Source organism: Andrena cerasifolii, chromosome 3 (assembly GCF_050908995.1).
Source record: "Andrena cerasifolii isolate SP2316 chromosome 3, iyAndCera1_principal, whole genome shotgun sequence".
NCBI classification, from domain to species: Eukaryota; Metazoa; Arthropoda; class Insecta; order Hymenoptera; family Andrenidae; genus Andrena; species Andrena cerasifolii.
This window is the reverse complement of record NC_135120.1, coordinates 18,188,721-18,209,145: the sequence shown is the minus strand read 5'-3', so window position 1 is coordinate 18,209,145 and position 20,425 is coordinate 18,188,721. Positions and strand designations below refer to the sequence as shown.

Sequence of the window (20,425 nt, the reverse complement as noted above, 5' to 3'; positions counted from 1 at the left end):
GCCCCCTCAGACCTCCACCGTCTGCACCCCCGGTCCCCACCTACTCCTCCTCCTCCTTCTCCCCCGGATCCCGACAAGGAACATCTACCAGAGACTGCGAGACCAATTGTACGCTCGGTACCGATCTAGGAGCCTCACGTATGAAAAGAGCCCAGTTTCTCTGCGCTTCTTCTCAAGTGCCTTCCGGCTTTCTTGGAAATTTCATGCTAGAGAAATGTTCGGGCTTCGCCTCGAACGACCCGTCGATCCGATTTTATCGCGAACGCAATGTTACGCTTCTGAAAGGGCTCCGCCTGACTCCACTGTCCACGTTTCCCAAATTCGTGGATAACAATTTTCGCTGGCTCGATTGCAACGGCAGTCAGACCTGGCAGCCAGCCAGGCAGTAAGAACTGAAAGCGACACTGGCTTTAGTCTGAGCTGGAAGGTGGCTGGAGAAATCCACCGAGTTTCGAAGGATTTTGGAGCAGCGACAGGGGGGTAGCAGCGCGGGGCAAAGGTTCAGGAAGTTGTTAAATAGATGAATCCGTTGGCACAGAGCTAAAATGACGTTGGTTTCAAACGTATCCGCTTCTTAGCCAAGATTCGCTCGCGCAGAGCGCGACAGGCTTGCGGAGGGCGCGCGCTGCTTGGACCAGGGGAATCAATCGAATAGTAATAACGTCACCGTGGAATGAAATCCGCGCGGCACGCTGGCTGTGCACGTGGTTTGATTCACGGCGAGGGAAAAGAGGCTCGAAAGGGTACATAAGAGGCAGCGATGCGAGGGAGAGCCGGAGGAGAGCGGGAAAGAAGAGAGAAAAGCAGAGAGACGAGTATAAAAAGGCCAGCCGCTTCTCGAATTTGCCCTCCGCCGTGCCGTTCCTCTTCCGTGCCCTCTGCCTCGTACATGCAATACCCTCGCGTACCACTGCACCTTCCTTTACACGCACCACCATCCCCGGTGCGCGCACACACATCCGAAATCCACGCACGCTCGAAACGTCGGCTCGCGATACAAGCGCGCGCGCGCGCGCCTGTACGTGTGTACCTTGGCAATACGGAAGAGAAGAGCCCGCGATATCGCGGCGTATTATACCGAGAAGCGACTCTATGGGCCCCCGGGAGCGGGCGCGTCGGGTAATCCGATCAAATGGCAAAGTGGATTGCAACAAAAAAAGACGATGATCTCTATCGCTGGCCCGTCGAATTTCAATATGGGCCGGCACGCCCGAATAACCACCTATCCCGCACAGGTATTCGTACGCGTTTATATGAAAGGTAGAGTCGAAAGGCCGCTCGTCTCGCGACCGCGCAAAGGTCGCGAGACGAGCGGATCGGATGTGAATGGCGTGCGCGGACGCGCGGGCGCGCGCCAACGGACCTGATATATCGTAGCAACCCTCTCGAAATCGGTCTGCGAGGCCTCTGAGTACCCTCCGACTGTATACCGATCGTCACATTCACGAGGATAATTACAGGCCGGGTCCCGTGTTCCTGGACGTTTCGATGCACTCCTCCGGCTTCTCCTCTTTGGATGTTCGAGGTAGTGTTCCTGATTTCTCCATATTTTTTGTTTCTCCAGAAATCAGAAATGAGATCGTATTTCTTGAGAATTACCGAGAATTCTCGAGAAATTGAAAAAAATATTGTAAAAATTGTATTTTTGGAATGATGATAATATTTATCAAAAACACAAGAAAACTTTAATTAAATGATTATTCCTGTGTAATTTATACAAAACTTGTGGGAGTGAAAAATAGATATTAAATATAATTGGTAAATTTATTTATTTATTGCAAAATTTGTACAAAGCGAAACATTACTTTTTGGTTTTAAAATTTATTTCTAAATTGCAAAATGCGTCTAATGTAGCGTCAGCTAATCTATTTATTTTTTGTAGCAAAATCTGTTACTGTTATATTTTTACATATATATATATCTTAGCTGTTAAATGAATAAAATGCGTCTTTTGACCCTTTTGGAAGAAATTCTGGATCATGCAAAAATTTTATAAGGGATACAATAGACTTATCTCCTCTTTTCTATATTTCTTCTTTAATAGCCACAAGAGACTCATTAGGTACTTAATTCAGTGTTCAATTTTCCTAAATTTTTAAATAAGAATTTAAGAGCACCTTCAGCATTTAATAATGTCGAATCTTCTATACTGTGATTTTCTATTGGAATTCATGTAGGTTCTAATGTTATTAATAAGATGTATTATAAATTGTTTATACGTTCGCGATTAACTAGTAATACATTCGTTTGCGAAAATAAACGAGATTTATAATATTTTTCCTAGACTTAAGTTTCTCGAGAAATTATAGTATTTCTCGAGAAATAAGAAATAAGCGATTACAAAATTTCCCGAGAAATTCTCGGGAAAGCATTCTCGAGAAGGAACACTAGTTCGAGGACCTCTTAATTGCGATCGGTGCAACGCGATTGTTCTTGTGCCATGGAAAGGCGACAGCCGGCGGTTTTAAATACCAAGCAAGTGTAGGCAGCCTGCGGAAAAGGGTGGTCGTTCATTCTCGCCTCGATACTTAGTTCGGAACACTGCTCGTTTCGTTTGCGCGGCGGAGTTGATTGGCCTGTCTCGGTGCCAATAAAGATTTCAAGGGACCTCTCGGGGCCTTTAATAAAATCGTTATTATCGCTCGTTACCTTATCAAGCACGGTAATTAATCGCACCGCGGAGAACCATTAATAACTCCGATTATTTCCATCGGAACATTTGTTTTCCGCCTTTTTTCTCTCACGCCAAAGCCGACCCTGCTATCATAATTCCCTAACGAACGGCCGATCACAAAGGTTCCCCTCGTATTTCTCCGCGGACACTTATCGTGATAGAGCGATAGCGCTAATCCGGTTGCGCAACGACGACCTCCGGTCCGCTCGAGAAAACGGTATCGAAAGGTCAGTAACGGCAATTAAGCTTCGGCCATATTCTTGGCTTTGAAAATCCTCCGGCGTTTACGTCGCTGCCTATTTAGACACCTTAGAATCTCATTCGATGCCGCGCAGGCAAATGTCAGTTTTGTGCACCTGCTATTAAGCCCAAGAGCCTCTAGAATGTTAATCAGCCAGGGTTCCTTGTTCGCCGCGCTGGATGTCAGTAATTTACGCTGTCATAAGCCCTCGCCGCGATTTCTCACGTTTTCGAGGCGTGCGTACGCTTTTACACGTTTTCCTGTCGATTAGAGCCATTTGTAATGTTCTTAAGCCTGAGAGCTGCTGACCATATCGCGCGTGATCGTGGATAGTAATGGTTGCAGGAGGTCCGAGGAGATCGGCGAGATTGACGAAGCGATAGATCGGAGATTGATCAAACGTATGGGGCATTAACATGATAAAAAGTTGGTCGATTTTGCATTCGACTCGGAGGAATCGCGGGGCCAAGCGATAGACAGCGCGATACCGAGTGAAAAGGCCGAATCTCTTCAGCGCACGCGAGGTACTTTTGACAAAAGCTGACGGCTGCTCCCTCGAGCTTCACGGTTCACGTTCAGGCTTCGCGCTGAGGTCAAAAGCTTCTTTCGCTTCTCTACTGTTCTATGCAATAAATTATTGCAAGCTCCATCAGAGTTCCTAGGGTATTACAACATCAGGTAGATTCGCGAATGAATCGCGCTACAGGAGGGTGCAACTGTAATTCGGTAGCCTTGGAAATTATAATAGATTAAGTAATCGTACAAAATAATTTCCCCCGTCTCAGTGGGTCCAAGCAAAGGGTCGCCCTCGCCCCAAGCATCGTGCCAAGGAAAAGCGACTCTTCTATTTAGGAACCAATAGCCCGAAGAGTCTGGAAGCTCTAAAGATTCCTCGGTTGTTCGACGGGAAAAACGATAAAGAGCCGTTGGAGGGTGGAAGAGCGACGTGGAAGGGGCGAAGGAGAGGCGAGCACCACCTTCAGAAGACGGCGAAGATGCGTTTTTGTCGACGTCGTTACAGGAGGGCGAGAAGGCTGTTTCTTCTCTCTACCCCGCGCCTCCTTTCTTTCGTCGAGGCGGCGCATTTAAGAAAGCCCACCCCTCCGCTCTTTCCTTTCGATCTCTCTTCCCTTTCTTCCCTTTCATCGCTGACAGTGGCCGCGGCCGACTGCCTCGGAGCCGAGCGACGCCGTGGAACGCGCGAACCAGACCAGAGGGTGCGCAGGGCACCGCGGGACGAGGAACGGTGTTTGTCAATAGCCTGTTAATGCGCTAAGCCATTAATCATTGCGAGCGCCTCGCTGCTGTCACCGCTAACGGCGCTAACCTTAACCATCCCCCGTGCTACGTCGTCCTGGGAGCGAAGGAGCACGAGGGGCTGCCCTTTACCGCCCGCCCCAACACCCTCCACCGCCACGGCCACCACCTCTCGACGTGTTCGTTCTTTCTTCGCGCCAACACCCTACTTTCCGCTACCGACGACAGCCGATCCAGCCAACCACGGCCAGCCTTTGAAGTAGACCGTGGCTGGGATTAAACGCGTCGCGATCGCGACTCTGCCACCTCGGTAATCAATTATTAACGGGTCCAACCGATCCCAGCAACTTTTGCATGGGACGTAACGTTTCACGAACCGCGGGACGATAGCGTGAATTAACTCGTTGCTTTCGGCAGCGTTAGCGCACGGTCGCATAATAATATCTGCCAGGCATGGGCGCGGAAATTCGCTCTCTCTGAAATAGGGTAAGCAGGCCAGTAGATGAACGGTTTAGAGGATTCCGATGTTTACATCAAGATGTTTCTTAGAAATATGTTGAACGTTGCTCCGAGCTACAAACCTTTAAAGATCGCAGAATAAGGTCGAGAATCGCTGATTTCGGGGATTTTCGCGATTCTCGACCTTATTCTGCGATCTTTAAACGTTTGTAGCTCGGAGCAACGTTAACCGATTTTCATGAAATTTTAGGCACGTATACAACTTACTGCAATCTACAAACGGGTTTTTTGAATTTTCATTACAAGCTCACAAAAAAAAGTTTAAAAATCGACCTTTAGTATTCTTTTCGCTATTCCAACCGAATACACTTTTTTTTCAAAACGATGAAACGCGTCAGTTAGCAAACTAATCCTTCTAGCTTCTAAAAAAAACTCAAGTTGTTTCGACCAATTCTAAAAAAGTTATGCGATTTTAAAAAGTGTCCGAATATTAATGCGAGTCACTGTAGTTCAATTTGTATATTACCAGTTATAATCGCGAACGTATACACACATCTACAATTTATAATAAATCTTATTAGTAGCAGTAGAACCTATATGAATTGCAATAGAAAAATCTCAGTATAGAAGATTCGACATTATTGACTGGTGAAGGTGCTCTTAAATTCTTATTTAACAATTTAGAAAAATGGCATACCCACTGAATTAAGTAATGAGTTTCTTGTGGCTATTAAAGAAGAAATATCGAAAAGAAGACACAAAACTATTGTATCCCTTATAAAATTGTTGCACAGGTAATGGAGAATCTCTTCAAAAAGATTCAAAAGACGCGTTTGTCATTTAATATCCACGACAGATATTAACCTCTTCGTCTCTTTAAAATACGCCCAAACACGGTTTTTATTAACTTGAAGGCACGAATACGCTGAGCAATGCCTACTAAGAATCGAGCGACTCGCGCATACTGGCGTAAGACCGTACATATAAATACTTTTTCGCATACAAAAAAAAATTCAATAAACATATTAATATTTTATAAAACAACAAAGTTTTTTTCTGCAAAATAAGAAAAAACAATAATATAGATTAAAACTCTAGTTCTTTCAATATTAACCATTAACCAACGATTCGTCCATCTACTAGCCCCGTCCATCTACTGGCCTGCTCACCCTAACCGCGCGCGGACGCCCGAGCTCAGTCGCCGTGGCTGCGGAGAGATGATGCTCGCGGGCCTCTTCTATGACGAGAAAGCGAGAGAGAGAGAGAGAATTGGAGTCGGGAAGCAGAGACGGGGAGGAACAGAGCGACGAAACAAGAGAATGAGAGAGGATTCCGCCTATTTATAGCGTTCTATTCGTTTCGGGCGGGTTTCTGTGGGCTGCAGGGATCTGGCATGATGGAAGGCATTATTATGGTAAACCGACGTACGGCGCTTCGTTTATTATCTTCGAGTTTATTGTGCTTCCGTGGCCGATTAACTCGTCTAGTCTCGAGATCGGAACCGCTCGTTCCGATCTTGCGTACACACACGCGCGGTACGCTTCGCTTTTCAAGCTGTCGAGCACGGTGCGAGTGCAGGGGCGCATTTCGCGGTTACGATCGTGATGCGGCACCTCGAGAACAATGCCAAAATTTGTCTTGCACCGTAGTGACCTTTGCGAGTGACCGTCCACGCGATGGGGTTGAAAAGACTCGCGTTGCTCTCGGAGCTCACAAAAATCATCGAGCTCTTGCTGGATTTCAATGTTTTTTTTTTTTTATTTACCACAGTTAGAGGAACAGTTGCGGGAGATATTGTCAAGGTTGACACGTTCTAAGATGAATGCGCCGTTGAGGTCTCATAAATTTCCCCGTGACGACTCTGCTTGCTAGAGTCAACCCGTCAACCCTAAACAGTCTCCGGCTGGATCCCCAAAATATCCAAAAGTTCAGGCAATTGTTTTCCATTTGCCACGTTCAGCGGGGCGAGACATCAAAGACAGGTCGGACATGAAACAACCAGCGCCCGTGGGAGTAAAGGAGGATGGCCTGCGCACAAAGCCGCCGATTCAAGCGATCCGAGCCTGATCGGTGTCCGGATGCGTCCGACATCGCGGATGGACGATACATCAGCGTTAAGAGCGCGATGCTGCCGCCCGACTACAAACTGCTTATTGTTTTTCAGCGTCCGCTAGGCGTAACGGCGCGGCGCGGCAAAGAAGGGCGCAGCGAGCGGAGACGATAATAATAGCCGCGCGAGCTCTAGCTCTCTCGCGGCCTCTGCACACTTGCCGTTTTCTCGCTTCGCCTTTATGAAATATCCGCGCCATTCTTTCCAGCCTGACTCACTGACAGAAACAGAGAGAGAGAGAGAGCGGGAGGGAGAGTGCCTGGCTTCATTCATGAACGCAGCCGCGCGGAGAACAGTGATCCGCACTGTGCGGCCACGCCGCTTTAATTGCGCGTGCACACGCGCACGCGTGTCGGTGACGGATACAACGTTTTTATCGTGGCAACGAACCGACCCTCTCTCTCTCCTCACTGTCTCTTTGTTCGCCTGTCTCTCTCTCTCTCTCTCTCTCTCTCTCTCCATCTGCCTGCGAGCTCGTGGTTAGCGATGGCCGCGACACACGTCCAATCACTTAACATGCGACGTAAGTTGTTGTTTCGCGGTACCATTCGGCCACTGTAATTGATCATTAGCCGGGCACCTGCAGGTGGAGCTCCGAATCGCCGACCCTCGCATCGGCAGAGAGAAGCTCTTATATGGTAATCTCAGCATCCTGCGAGGACAGGGCAGCTCGACTTTGGTGATCCGGGGAGAACCAGTGTTCGGAGTCACTAATGAAATTTGAACTGTTCGAACCGGAGCGGGCAGATAGTACAAGGCTAGAAGGGAGAACGTCGAGATAGCTGCCGCGGATTCCTTCGGCATTCCCGGCCACATTCGCACGCCCGACGCCCCTCTATCGTAATTACGAATCTGCCAAGCGAGACGAAGTCATTGTCTCGGGGACGGGCTCGCGAACAATTAGCCGCGGCGCGAGCAATCATCGAGCGCCTCTGTTACGTGCGCGATAGCGCTTGCTTTTACATCGCGCGTATGAGAACAGATGATGAACGAACAAAGGATTCCCTCTCTCCCTCCCTCTTCCTTCGATCTGATTTTCTACTTGTTATGCTGGATTCTCTTAACTCTTGCATCTCCTCCCCCGTTGACTCGCGATTAGACGAGCCATTGAATCGAGGGAATGTGCATTGTCGAGGGAATGACGTACGTTTCTTTTGTGAACAGCCACGGGATTCAAATGCACCTAGAGGAAACATGCTCGAGCTTCCAACTCGCTGCTTTTCGAATGCCAGTTTATTACCTACAATTCAAGCATTGAGGGCAAAAACGGACTAACCCACATTTTGGGGGTTAGGGTAGGGTGGGGCTAAAAGTCCCGTTTTTCATATAAACCTATGTAAAATTTAGTAATAACAATCTAGAGCTATCTGGTGCTATTTTGTATAAATTCGCACGAACGCACAGTGGGGAAATTTCGCGATTTTATGGCCAAAACCACAAAAATAATTTTTTCAATTCGACAAAATAAATGCAAATGTCAATTGAAGAACTAATATGAGTATCAAGTGCCACCAATTTTACTGTTAAATGTTTTAATACAAAGCTCGTATAGACTCGCAAATGTTTATGTTCATGCGAGGTTAGACCGATCGCAAAGAATTAATCTAGATTTTCAAGTTGCTGCAAACACTTATATTGTGTTTATCCAAAGATCTGAAAATAATTTGAAGACATGGATTCAATTCCTGGTGGTGCGTAAGATATCTTTTTGTCCTCAAAATAATTGTGTTTCGGTTTTTAATACGTAATTTATACAATTTTATAAAGTAGTGTTCTAGAAATAACCTTTTCATATAAGAATCAATTTTCAATACATAAAATAGTTATCAATCCCATAATATCCTGCAATGATTTTCATTCCTATTTTAATCTTGTAATTATATGCATTTGTCTCACATGTTATACATTACAAACCTTTTTATTATTTTTTAAACGACTTTATTCAGCTTCGATCCTCTGTTTGATTGTTTGTATTATGTATGTTTGTTTGTCGTCAGAAGCGACAACCCTTCTGCTATGCCCTGCTGCATTGTAGCAGAGGCATGCTCTGACAAAGAAAAAAGTGTATAAATGTAAATTGGTCTTCTTCTCTTTGCATCTCTTAGCCTCTTTCTTTTTCTTCTTTTGCTTTTTGCTTTTCTTTTTTTTTCTTTCTTCAAGCACCTTTAACCTCCGAATTATCCTACCGACCCCCAGACCAATGAAAAATCAGAAGTCATCGGAGGTGCATCCCCGAAACTATATAAAAGCAGGGCACATTGCTGCGTGCCTCAAAAGATATAAATCAATTTTCATCGCGATCTTTCGGCACGAAAATTACGAGTGGTCAATAACTGTATTACAGTGCATTCATCGAACAGTTATGGAACACCCCCCAAAACACAGCATAATCACGTTCGCCACGACTGGACGTATAACGACTGTCAACATTGGGCCCTTGTCACCTATTGTGATTAATAGCATTCACGGCAAACAAAATTGAACAATAAATTATACAGTCATTAAACAAGTCGCCGCTCTAAAGATGCCCGCTAAGCCCTTACCTTCTTTGAGAGTTGAAATTACACGTTTCCCTTCCCGACGATCTCATGGCTGAATGCTTCTACTGAAATCATCGATTCTTGGTTGAAACGAAAGGTAGAACTGTCTTTTCTCATCAAAGCGCATCATTGATGCGGAAGCGCGCGTGTGCATTAGACTATGGCGGCAGAAATTTGAAGTGGTCAACTACTGTACCCCGGTCAATAACTGTATCGTTTACCCTACTAGATTTAGTCCGGTGTTGCTCTCAATGCCTGAATTTCCTCTACTGCCATCTCCACGTGCATGTAAAGTGGAATAAAGCACCCCTTCATGAATGACGGATGGAACCCCTAATATTCACGTGTACCTAACCCAAGCAGAGACACAGGTGATCCCAGTTGACGCGTAATATCCTCGAAATACGCATTACGGACGTCAAAGCGCTCGTTTTACTTCAATTAATCTGCCCCGCTCCAGATTCCTCCGAGCCCGGAGCACCTGGCCAGCAGGTAGATTGCGAAACGCTTGTCAATCACGGGCCCCGTTGCGTCCAATTAACTTCCGTCCGTCGTTGCAGCGCGAATCTCGGGGACCGAGACGGCCGATCGATCATCGACCTTCGGGCCTTCGGGTGTCCACTGTCCAGTCTCTTTCCACCGGGGGCCTCTGGTCCCTGTTTTCCATCGGTTCCGCGACAATGCCCGGCGGTCGCGGTCCGTCGGTTCCCGTTATCCCTCGCGTCCAAACAGCTCGCGCCCACGCGCGCTCATACGCGAGAAGGTGCATGTGCAGCGTTCCGTGTTGCGACTCACCTATTACGGACGCGGTCGCGCGGGCGCCTTCGATTTCGATCGCTCCGCGCTCGGACACCTGTCGCGCGTTCGCTAGCGAGCACGCGTCCACGCTTCTATTTATACGGCCGCGTGTAACGCTGACCCGTGGTGGTCGTTGATCATCGGGGGAAGATCCGTGCTCGGCGAAAGGAACACGCATTCCTCGAGGGCTCAGCGACGTGCTCACACGCGAGGCCGCGTTACGATACAGATACGATGCTGGATACTGCTAACACTTTTACTCTTGCTGCTTCACCTCTGATAGCGTGACACAGGAGGTTCACCTGCAGCGAGTGTCACGCCGATTGCTCGATGAAGGAAGAGATCCTGGTAATTACCGCGGGAGTAATGGAGTTTCCGTGGAGTTAGGATCAGGTAGTCGGTGGGTCGATTCATTTAGAGTGGCCAGTGGACGTTGTTGGATGATAATGGATACTCAGGCGGTTTTAGTGCGTTATTAAGCCGAGAACAGTTGTCTCGAGGAGTATGTATATACAGAAACAGAAAGAGATCTGGATAATTACTGTGAAAGTAAAGCTGTGTCGCTCGGAGCATCGATGCGGACGATCGAGCGGGTGAAAGGGAAAGGTTCACGGTTAGTTTCGTTCGGAACGAAACGCGCGTTCCGTGGTCGGTCAACACTGAATGACACAGAGCATTCAACAGTCGAAGTGCTGAATGGAAACGCCGGTATTTCTGAGTTACCCTAGCGCCACCGAATGCTCCCAGAGCTTCACTTCTTTTCTCATTAACCTATCAAGCTAGACAAGCTTTGCATCCGCGCTCGAGTTGATGAAAGATCCCGATGAACCCTTCGCCTGCGCGCCACGAAGAAGCATCGAGCGCATCGAATCTCCACGAGCATAGGCGTGGAAGAACTCGAGAGCGGGCGCGACGGAAGAGAGATTACGCGTTCGCAGGGTAAACGAGCGGTCCTTGTAAAAAGTCTTTTAAAGCGTCACGGCACCGAGGGTGGAGACAACAACCGCGATGAAAACGATGGAGGGCCAAAGAAAAGCGTCCGACAAAGGTTACTATTTATAATCAGCGGGACGCGCGTCGCCGGATGGGGCCAAGCGGGGGTGACGCGCGAAGAAGGAACCGGGCTCCGGGCAGAAGAGGAAGAGGTGGAGGAGGCGAGGACTAAGGGAGAGAAGCCAAGGTGAAAAAGGAGGAGTCTCGCGATGCAGAGAGAACCGAGCGGTCACGCGCGGGGACCGCGATATATTAATAATGGGAGCAACAAAGCGGCAAGGAAGAAGAATAAGGGACAGGAGGAGTAGAAAAAGGAAGAGCGCCGCGGAGGGAGCGAGGAACGGCGAGCACCGTTGCTGCGTCCTCCTCCCTCGCCCTTTGCCTCTCTCGGTTCCTGTTCTAAATTCGTCGCAGGCCTCGTTGCAACCGTTTGGCTTAAGGCTAACGGTCCGTCCGGTCTTGTTCTCCTCTCCTCACCCGCGCTCTATCTCTCTCTCTCTCTGTCTTTCTTTCTCTCTCTCGCGGCCACGCGCGCTCCCTGTGCCCATCCTTGTCTTTCTGTCGTCGGGATCGCGAGTCGGCGGCTCTCATTCATGAGACGAGAGACGGTGGACGCGTAGCTAGAGCAGAGAATCCAGCGAAGGGACGAAGAACGAGACGAGCACGCCCGGGTAGTAGAAGAACGGGTTGGAGAGCGATGGAGCCGGCGGGAAAGAGACAGAGAGGGCAGGGATGAGCGAAAGAGAGCGGGCCGGAAACGCTCGCGAGCCAATGTTCATTCACAAGCGGCCACGACCGCCTGGTCGTCTTCTTGGTCCTCTTCTTCCTCTTCTTCTGCTACGTCCTCCTCTGCTTTCGCATCGTTCTCCTCTTCGTCCAACGACCGAGCCGGGGCTTCGTCGTTGTCGTGCTCGTCGTCCACGTCCGGAGCAAAACGTCCCCGACGCCACCGCCGCCAACGCCGACATCGTCGTCGGCCTCGCCGTCGTCTTCTTCGTCGTTGTCGTCGTCATGTCGTGCTGCATAAATCTCCTCCTCTCTGTCTCGCTTCTACACCCACTACATAAATGTGCAGAGCGTGGAGCCGCGCACAGGCACAGGCGCGGTGAGGAGACGCGCGAGCAATACGCGGATCGCGTACAACACTCATTGTTCTTGTCTGCTCCCGCACCAGCACCGGTACCGGAATAGAATGGTGTCCCGCGTGTGTGCGTGCCGCGAAACCCATGACGATGGCCCATCCTCGCGTCTCGCGGCGAAACGAATCGTCGTACAGGCGGACGTTTATAAAATTCGCGTGCCGCGGCCCGCAGTCTAAACACAAAACAACGGGCAAACCGCTTTTATTCGCACCGCCGCGGAAAATTTAGCCTGCGCTTTCATTCGCGATCGTCCACGCCGCGCCTCTTCGTGGTCATCACGGTCAACGAGTGGGTACTGTTCTGGAGGGTAATGATTTTTATGCGCGGTTCGAATTCGTCGGAATCGTTCGGAGTTCAGAGCAAGGGTTTGAACGGGGTGGCTGACCCATGACGTACCGATTCTACTTAATGTTGCGGAGCGTACTCTCGTTCACTGCTCGCACGATGAATTGCTTAGCAAGTTCGTGATTGCAGAAGGTGTGAAGTGCTGGGAGATGATTGGAACTTTCTGATAAGTATAATGTAATGGTGGAGCTTGCGCAATTGGTGCTCGTTACTTTATCTCCGTTGATTAATAGTAGGTTTGTTGAACACCGCGTCGCGTCAAACATTATCCTAGACAAAGCTGTATTCTTTGTCGCAAGAATATGTTTATGCCTATTCCATTCATACCCAAGGACAACGGGCGACTTTTACTCCACGCTCCGCGTGCAAATACTTCGTCCACCAGTCATCGTCTAACTCTGATTTAACAGATTTTGCAAGAGAACACTTGCGCAAGTAGTGCGATTTCTAGGAAACTGTGCGTTCGCGAGGGAAAAACGGGGGGGATTCAATATCATAAAGCAGTTGTCGTAGCGATTTAAGTGGTGCACAGTAAACGGTGGTATTACTGCTTCGAGATTGCCGCACAGAAATAGCAGTGTCAGTATTTAGTAAGTGGAACAGGAAACCCTCGATTCTTCCACCGGTGTGTACCGTGGAAAACAATTCCCCAAGAGATTCGTAATCCTCCCGCGGATCGTGTAAGCGAAAGAATTAACCGCCTGCTTCGATTGTGAGTAGCATCGGAGGAGCCGGGAGCAATCGTAACGCGCGCGTCCATTAAACGCTGGTGATTCCACGCTCGCGTATTCGGATGCACGCGGGAAACAGCGTTCGAGCGACGCTTTGAAATATTACAAATTTTAATCACGGACGCTAATTAAGCCGCGAATTTAGCGCGCCTCTCGACACGGAAGGCCGAGGTTCCGGCCGAAGTAGAGAAATACCGTATGTAATCGGGCGCGCCGGGCCATGCACGGTCTCTTTCAGCGTTTACCTCGCGATCGACGCGACGACTCATTCTTTTCTGCAGTTCGTAAATAAGGTGAATGTCACTATTTCTGCTCATTCAAGAGGTTAGAAAACTATTTAAGAAAGACATTTCAAGATGTTCAACTACTAGTAATTTGTAATTAAATATAATGCTTTAAATGTCCGTATTTCTGCTCACGAAAAATAGCGATGTACGTATTTCAGGTTAAAATCAGCTACATCTTTTATGGGGATGTTTTATAACACAACAGTGAAGCATAAAATAATGATAAACAAAAATTAAAATGCCTTCGAATAGAAATAGCGGTTACAGCATATATTGAATTGTGAAGTTATAGTGCTAAAATTTTGGTGAGTAGAAATCCGGACATGACGGTGATTCACTTGACCCTAAACCTAATCACCTGGTTTCTACTTATAAAAAATAAAAGTGGTAGAAAATCTACATCCAGAGCACAATACGGTATCTGTTTTTGTTATTAAATTAGAACTTTTACTGTAAAAACTATTTTCTGCCCAATTATCGAATTCCAATAGTGACTCCGTTCCTTACCACAACCAGCTAAAACGCGGTCGATAATCATGAGTCTCTCATTTTAAAGAAATACTATTTTTCTCGAGAAACTTAAGTGTACGAAAATTATTATAAATCTAATTTATTTTCGGAATTGTATTTTTAGTTAGTTCAATTTGTATATTACTACTTATAATCGCGAACGTATACACACATCTACAACTTATAATAAATCTTATTAGTAGCAGTAGAACCTATATGAATTATAATAGAAAATCTAAGTAGAGAAGATTCGACATTATTGACTGGTTATTGACTTTTCAGAAAATATAACAGTAACCATGATTCTCCTGAAAATACTGGAAAATTTACGGGTCCTCAAAATGAAGAATTGCCATTAAGAAAACAATTAGAGATAGCAATCACACAGAGCCTCTAAGAAATTAGTATCAACCAAGAAAACCATAACTTTTGGATATGCTACATACATAGGATTAAGTCAACATCCACTCAAAACGAAAGAAAGTTTTCTACAGCTACAGATTTTATCACAGAAAAAAAGAAACAGATGAAAAACCATTTTAAAATAAAAAAGTAATGTTTCACTTTGCACACATTTTGTATTAAATAAATAAATATATCAATTATATTTAATATCTGTTTTCTCATTTATACAAGGTTTGTGCAAATAATTAGACAGGAATGAACAATTAGTTAAAGGTTTCTTGTGTTTTGGTTAAATATTATCAACATTATTCCAAAAATATAAATTCTCCAATATTTTTTTCAATTTCTCGAGAATTCTCGGGAATTCTCGAGAAGTATGATCTGATTTCTGATTTCTCGAGAAACTAAAAATATCGAGAAATCAGGAACACTAATTAGCTCCAAGCTCGTGCAACACTCGCGTAAATCTTCAAATAATTTAGAATTATTTTGTTGTAACTATAGTACAAACGCGACGCTTACGACATGAAAACAAACGCAAACGGGACACGAGCAGAAATTGGGACATTCACCTTAGTGCGGCATTTTTTCTGTGAAATTGGGGTCAGTGCTATGCAAGCATACAGCGAATACTTGGAAGTTACTACTACTACTTCCACTATCATTGGCAAACACTAAATAACAATAGAGAACCTATTTAATAAATCCAGCAGATTACACTTTTTCGAATCCGCCTTCCTCAAAAACCACGTGCAAAGAGACAAATCCACGACCACTTCGATTCCTTTTCTCCCTGAGAAGTCGAAGCGTTGACAGTTTCCAGTGGCGGGCGCGTGCAGTCGCCCGAAAAAGGAAAAAGCGCATCGCCCGGTTTTGTGGCCGACGATAAAAAGGAGCATCCGCGAAGTGGACGGAGCATGGTGTGGTCTGTTTACCGCGCCGGTGGGGGATGGTAAGGGGCGCAAGTCAAGGGTGCATTGGTGCGGAGGACGAGCGGCAGCCAAGAGAAGAGGGGGGAATGGGTTTTGCGGAGGACATGAAAGGGATGCGCACCGACGCCATTCTCGTCCATTCCTCTCGCCGCGGTAGGAACAGCGAGGGTGGCCGGGGGTGCGCGGCGTACATATAAGCGTACATACGGCTATGTAGGTACCTGTGCGTGCACGATGGAGACGAGACAGGATATTCTATCTGACGGCTGCGGCGAAGGCAAATGCAACGAGGGATCGAACGCGACGAGTGCCAAGGAACCCACCCCTGCTGTCATCGTAATCTTCGAATACCAGGATTCTACCTTCCTCGCTTGTCATTCTGCGCCTACGCGTTTCCGAATTTGAGGAACGGTTGTCGATGCGAACAGAGTTTTGTAATCGCTGGTTACTCTTGACCCTTGGTCTTCATAGCAGGTACTATCTAAGAAAGAACACGATTGCTCCTTCAGACTTCTTACATCTGTCAATAATAATGGATCCACAATCACTGCTACAGTGAATGGCGAACAATTGCAGCCAGTATCTCAATAGCACTATTCACGTGCTCCAGCTCTCGTCGTCTATAGAAATCGATGCAACCGCAATTGCTCCCTGTAATTAACCTACTTCTGCCGAGTCGCTGGTCTATGTTAGACGTAGATCGATAGCTGGAACAATAATAGAAGACACTCCGTCACGACTCTCTCCATGTACAGGGTGTTCGCGAGTTCGTAACCCAGGCGCCAAGTCTGAGAAACGATCGATTCCGAGCTGCAAAACAATCCGTTCGTGTTCTCTGTTTCTTAACAGTCTCTATCAAGAGCAATTGTCAAATTGGAAGGTACGAGAAAGTTGACATTGCTCGCTACGTCAGGTGCCGGTGTACTGGAGCTCGTCGATAGTCGATGGCGATTGGGCGACCATGTTGCGCACCTGCAGAGATTTCTACCTGAGCGAGCTGCAGGAGCCGGCGCCGGGCGGAGGTGGAAGAAGCGATTCAGGGGATGTGGGCGGACAGCCCGGCGACAACAATAAGCATTGTGATTTGCGCGGGTGTGCCTCGCCTCCGATTGGTCGGCTTCCACCACCTCCACGGCTCCGACGTAGGGCCGTCAGCAGGCGGCCGGGGGTTGTGCCGCTACCACCGCCTCCAACCGAGACAATAGACAATGCGCAAGCACTGCCATCACCTGCACCTGACCCGACGGGATACGCCTGTGTCATTCGCCCGCCGTCCACGAATATCCGATGGATTCTCGATTAACTTCCCAGCGGTCCGCCGCAGACCGCTGTATACACTCAAATATTTGCTAAAAGCAGCGAAACCGATGCATTCAAATTGAAATTTCTCGATGCCGAAGCGTTTCGGCGAGGAATTATCTTGGCATACCGGATGAGCGATTGCTGGGCAATAAATTAGGATATATCCCGGTCCGCGTCGGGATCGGTTGATTAGATATTCAGTTCAAAGATAACTGCGTACAGTGTGGGTCTTAGTGCATCCCAAACACGGGGTGCACTGATCCGAATCGCCCAGGAACAGTGTCTAAATCTATCTCGCACGATACAACGCACGAATGTCGGAGAAATCGCAGTCTCTTCTACTACTTCCACTCCGATTCGGTATAAGGACGCTACTCGGGACTGAATCAGGGAGGATCAGGTTCCAAAGCTAGCCACACCTGTGTCCACTAATGCTATAGATTCTCAGTGAAGGATGTTCGATACTTGTCAACACCAACGGACGAACAATAGACGAGGGTGCTGCAGCCCGCAGCTAAACGGGCACGCGTTACGTCGCCGAGCGTTCTCGCGTGCCACGTGACGCGAGTCTCCCTCCTTCTCCTCGCTTCTCCTCCCTTGTTCCTCACGAATGGGGGGGTTCGAGTAAGAGAAAGAGAGAGAAGGAGAGCGCTGCGAGCCGCGGTAGCGCACGCTGTCCATCCACGGCGCTACTACGCCCAACTCCAGCGACCGATGCCTCGGTACGCTTCCTCGGAAGAGGGGGATGGAGAAGGAAGTGGGAGACAGGTAGGAGAACAGGGAAAAGGGATGTCAGTGGGTGCGCGCAGGTGAGTCGCTGGGATCCCCGATGGAACGCAGCTACGACGACAATGATGGTACACGGAGACGTAGGTAGCGTGCAGAAGCCAGGGAAAGACGAGGACGTAGACGAGGACGAGGACCAGGACGAGGACGCGAGCGAGGACGAGCGTTAGAACGGGTCGCGGTGGTGGTGGCCCTGACAGTGTCGGGCAGAGCGCGCGCCTTGGCGTGGGTGTCGGAGGAAGAAGGCGGTACGTACGCCCGAAAAGGGGCGTGGCGGGCGATAGAACCCGCCGCGATCGCGCGGCGGATCCAAGCGGCGTCGAGCGAGCGAGACGGGAAACGAGCGTGCGGAGGCGTAGAAGCGAGAGACAGCTCTCGAGGGAGCGAGAGAGGAAGAGCCGACGGCGCGCGTCGCGTCGGCTAAAACACACAGTAGCGTACGAGGGAAGGGAGACAAGCGGCTGGGGAGAGAGAAACAGCAAGGCGGGCAACAAAAGCAAAAGAGAGAGGACAGGAGTGTTGAGCGACCGAGAGAGAGAGCGATTATCGAGGGGGGAAGCCGCGAGTGGCGCAGCGCGAGCGCCGAAGCGGCGCGTAGGCAGCGCCTCCGAATCTCATCCCGTTCGGTCCTCGGGGGCTTCAGTCAGTCAGCCGACGCTCCGAGACGCGGTGATTATTCCCATTGTATGCCCGCTGCTCGAGGGGGGGTTCTTCCACCACTGACTCTCGTCTCCTCTCTCGCTCTCTCGCTCGGGCCGATTCTTCCGTGGCTACTGTATACTCGACCTCGCGGCTTCTGCCACCGCTGCTACTGCTGCTGCTACCGCTGCTGCTGCTTCGGCTCACCGTCGTGTCCGTTCCGTGTCGCCGGAGCGTCAACGTCGCGTCGCGATAGATACCAAGGATCTCTCTCTGCGGGGTGAGCGCGCGCGCGCCGCCGCCACCGCCGCGAGCTACATCGATCCTTCCCGTGAGTGAGATAGATCAGCAGGAAACTCGCGACCGGATCCTCGCGGGACCATGACGTAGCCCGTAGACTCGTTCCTGCTCAAGTTCGGTGACGATCGCCCGATCCTGGCCACCGTGTCGTTCGCACAGTGATTAGAATCGTTGAATTCGCCGCTGCGAGTGCCGGGAGTCGATCGCTCGATCGCGAGACAAGGCTCCTCCCTGACGCTCTGTCCTGTTGCCTCGGATTGCTGGTTATCTCGTTCAAGTGCCGGTTCTGTGCGGGGGTGTGTAATATCGTATTGCGTGACAAGTGCCGGGAAGCCGCGAAGAGGGTAGTCCAGGCTACCAGCGCGCGAGCAGGATGATATGAGCACGCTTGGCAGGTGAGTGAGACGCACGAGCACGTGACCGCGTTTGTAGCACCGCCGCTGGACCTAGCTCCATCCGTAGCACCCCTCTTGCCCGGTGTATTCAGAACCGAAAGCAGCAATTGCGGATTCTCCGCGAGAATCGTTTACCTGGTGGTTAGATTCCCTCGTTTCACCAGCATCGCATCTATTTAGCTCCTGTCAGGAATCTTTCAAGACGCTGATACCGCAATATCAAAGTCTTCAAATCCCCAACAAGTCTAGCCGCAATTCTGCCGAAATACCGAGACCATTTTCCCACAGAGGAGCCTAAAAGATTTCGGATCCGCAGTGATTCTCCTTCTAATAGTATTTCAGGAGCAAACGAAGGGTTTTCCCAAGTCTCCCTACTTGGGAAAACCCTTCCTTTGCTACTGAAATACTATGCAAAGCATGGACATCTCCGTCACGCAGAGACCGCGACTTTCGGGGCAGTCCGACGCGAATCGTCCGACATCGAAATCACGATACACCGCAGCGTCGTATCGCGATCCGTTCGCGCGGGCACGTAACGTCAGTGACGGAGAGGCGTGCACGCGTGTGCGTGCGTTCCCTGTGCCGCCTGCCAGACAGCCGTGTACACGCAGGGCCATGTGTTCCGTGAGAGCACGCAAAAGAGAAGGAGATCGGGAGAGAGTGACAGATCGAGAGAGAGAGAGAGAGAATTACCAGGTCGAGGGAGAGAGCCGTGGCTCCGGGAAGGAGGGTGGCGGAGAAAGAGAGGGAGCACGCAATGCATCTGACCCAGTAACCCTCCCTGCTGCCTGTCCCTTTTTTTCCCCCCTCGGGCGCGGGCTACTCGCTCCATGAGTTTCCATTTACAGCGTCCTTTCCTGCCGCGGCTCTCTCCAAAATCCCGGATGGATTCTTCTTTCTTCCTTCGCTCGAACCTCCAACCAACCACTTGACGACCCGACGATCCTCTGTCGCGAAGATGCACGCGTCTCCATCCCTCCGCGTCCGGGGTGGGAACCGTTCCTTGGGAAACCAAGTCGTTCTCGCTCCCAACCATTACGTTACGGCTTTGGGTGTCACGTGTTTAGAAAGAGGATGACATTTCGTGCATAGCTGTGTATTACTGTTGGCAGCAGCTCGTTCTAAATTATGGGACTCCTTTTCGATTCTACTTAGGGGTTGAATAGCTCTGTAGCTTTGCTTTCACTTTATGGAGCGTAGGAAAGTAACGAGGGTTAGTTACGCGATTATAAAATCTCCGGTATCGTTCTAATAACGAAAGAGCCGTTCCCCAAGATTTCCACCGATTTGGAGTGTCCTACGCAGCTTTAATCCGGGCAGCGTAAGTCTGTTTTCCCCCGACATCAAAGAGCGAGGGCTCTGTTTTGCATAAACAGCTAAACCGGCGAAGGGTTGCCGAAGGGATCGCGCTAAAGAGTCGCGACCGTGATAAATCTCTCGTCGCGGGTCGTAATTAAAATCGGCGTGATGGTATTTCTGTCGTACCGCGACAGAGGGTCTACGGAGGGCCGGCCACTTGTTTCGCGGAACAGCGAATTATGAGAGCGTTCTGGCGAGGATGCAGCCGAGTCTCGGCAAA

The 20,425-nt window shown here is 49.1% G+C and overlaps 1 protein-coding gene across 5 annotated transcripts in view; it reads left to right on the top strand.

The window, feature by feature from the left end:
* Positions 1-20,425, top strand: part of Sox102f (transcription factor Sox102F) — a 188,224-nt gene that overhangs the window by 101,605 nt on the left and 66,194 nt on the right. Inside the window, exon 1 of one of the 5 annotated variants that reach the window (XM_076809457.1) lies at positions 18,402-18,846. The exons of the other annotated variants lie outside the window; for them this stretch is intronic. Within the exon in view, the coding sequence (XP_076665572.1) occupies positions 18,830-18,846 (17 nt within the window). The 5' untranslated portion in view covers positions 18,402-18,829. Of the gene's footprint in view, positions 1-18,401; positions 18,847-20,425 lie in introns of those variants that run through there. 5 annotated transcript variants of the gene reach the window in all.